At 66.6% G+C, this 1,033-nt stretch overlaps 2 protein-coding genes across 2 annotated transcripts; one reads left to right on the top strand and one right to left on the bottom strand.

Annotated features, from left to right (window-relative positions):
• Positions 1 to 182: 182 nt before the first annotated feature.
• On the bottom strand, positions 183 to 568 carry EMIHUDRAFT_260533 (hypothetical protein; the record flags this gene model as incomplete). The annotated part of the gene is made up of 2 exons (XM_005791482.1): positions 183 to 315; positions 389 to 568. Coding segments are annotated over 2 exons (313 nt in total), but the record flags the coding sequence as incomplete, so codon positions are not given.
• A 110-nt stretch (positions 569 to 678) lies between these two features.
• EMIHUDRAFT_260532 (Dihydrolipoyllysine-residue succinyltransferase) lies at positions 679 to 978 on the top strand (the record flags this gene model as incomplete). The annotated part of the gene is made up of 1 exon (XM_005791481.1): positions 679 to 978. A coding segment is annotated over one exon (300 nt), but the record flags the coding sequence as incomplete, so codon positions are not given.
• Between the last annotated feature and the right edge of the window lie 55 nt (positions 979 to 1,033).

Genomic DNA, 1,033 nt, shown 5'->3' with positions numbered 1-1,033 from the left:
TAGTGGTTGCTCGAGGCGAGGATGCCGCTGCAGCCTCCGCAGGGCAGTCCGGTTGAGGTGAGTAGAAACCGAGGGCAGGCGGAGGAGGGGGCGACAGGGAGGTGTGGGGGGGGGGGGTTCGGAGAGGGGCGGCCACGTGTTCGGGGAGGGGCCACGGCTGAGGGCCCGCGAGGTGTTCGTACCGTCCGGGACGGCGCACAGCCGCTGGTCCCACGGGTCGTACTTTGGCTTGAAGTGCACGTCGACGGCGAACCCGTCGGGCAGCTGCTCCTGCGCCCAGGCACGCAGCCAGCCGCGCACCGTCTGGGGGTACGTCTGCGACAGCCAGTAGAAGAGGATCGCCTTGCCGACGTTCTTCCACCGCGTGAGCAGGTACGCGAGCCTGAACAGAGACAGGGCCGCCGTCAAAAGAAAGCTGCCCGCAGCGCTGCCAGCGCGTGAGGAAGACGGCGAGCCAAGCGGGGAGCCAGCGGCGCAGGAAGAGGGCGACGGCGTCTCGCCCCGGCTCGGAGACGACGTAGGTCGGCGAGCGCTGCAGCATGACGACGTGCGCTGCGGAGGCGGCCATCGCCGGCACGAGGGTGACCTATACAACAATCGTGCCGCCGCAATCAACGAATTGCTCATTGAGCTGATGCATCGCCGGTGGCAGAGGGACCGAGGGAGACGCGCGTCAAGATGACGCGCATCCGCCAGAAGACTGCAGAGCGGCTCAAGGAGTCACAAGAGATCACGGCGTCGCTGACGACGTTCAACGAGGTCGACATGACCGCCATCATCGAGATGCGAAAAAAGTACGGCGACGCCTTCCTCAAGAAGCACGGCGTCAAGCTCGGCTTCATGTCGCCCTTCGTCGCCGCCGCCTGCCGCGCCATCACGGAGATGCCGGCGGTGAACGCTGTCATCGACGGCAACGAGATCGTGTACCGCGACTACATCGACGTGTCCGTCGCCGTGTCGTCGCCGAAGGGCCTGGTGGTGCCCGTGCTTCGCTCCGCCGACAAGATGGGCCTCGCCTCCACGGAACTACCTC

Source organism: Emiliania huxleyi (genome assembly GCF_000372725.1).
Source record: "Emiliania huxleyi CCMP1516 unplaced genomic scaffold EMIHUscaffold_11235, whole genome shotgun sequence".
Classification (NCBI taxonomy): Eukaryota; Haptophyta; order Isochrysidales; family Noelaerhabdaceae; genus Emiliania; species Emiliania huxleyi.
Note: the sequence above shows the minus strand (reverse complement) of the source record. Positions and strands in the feature narration are given on the sequence as shown.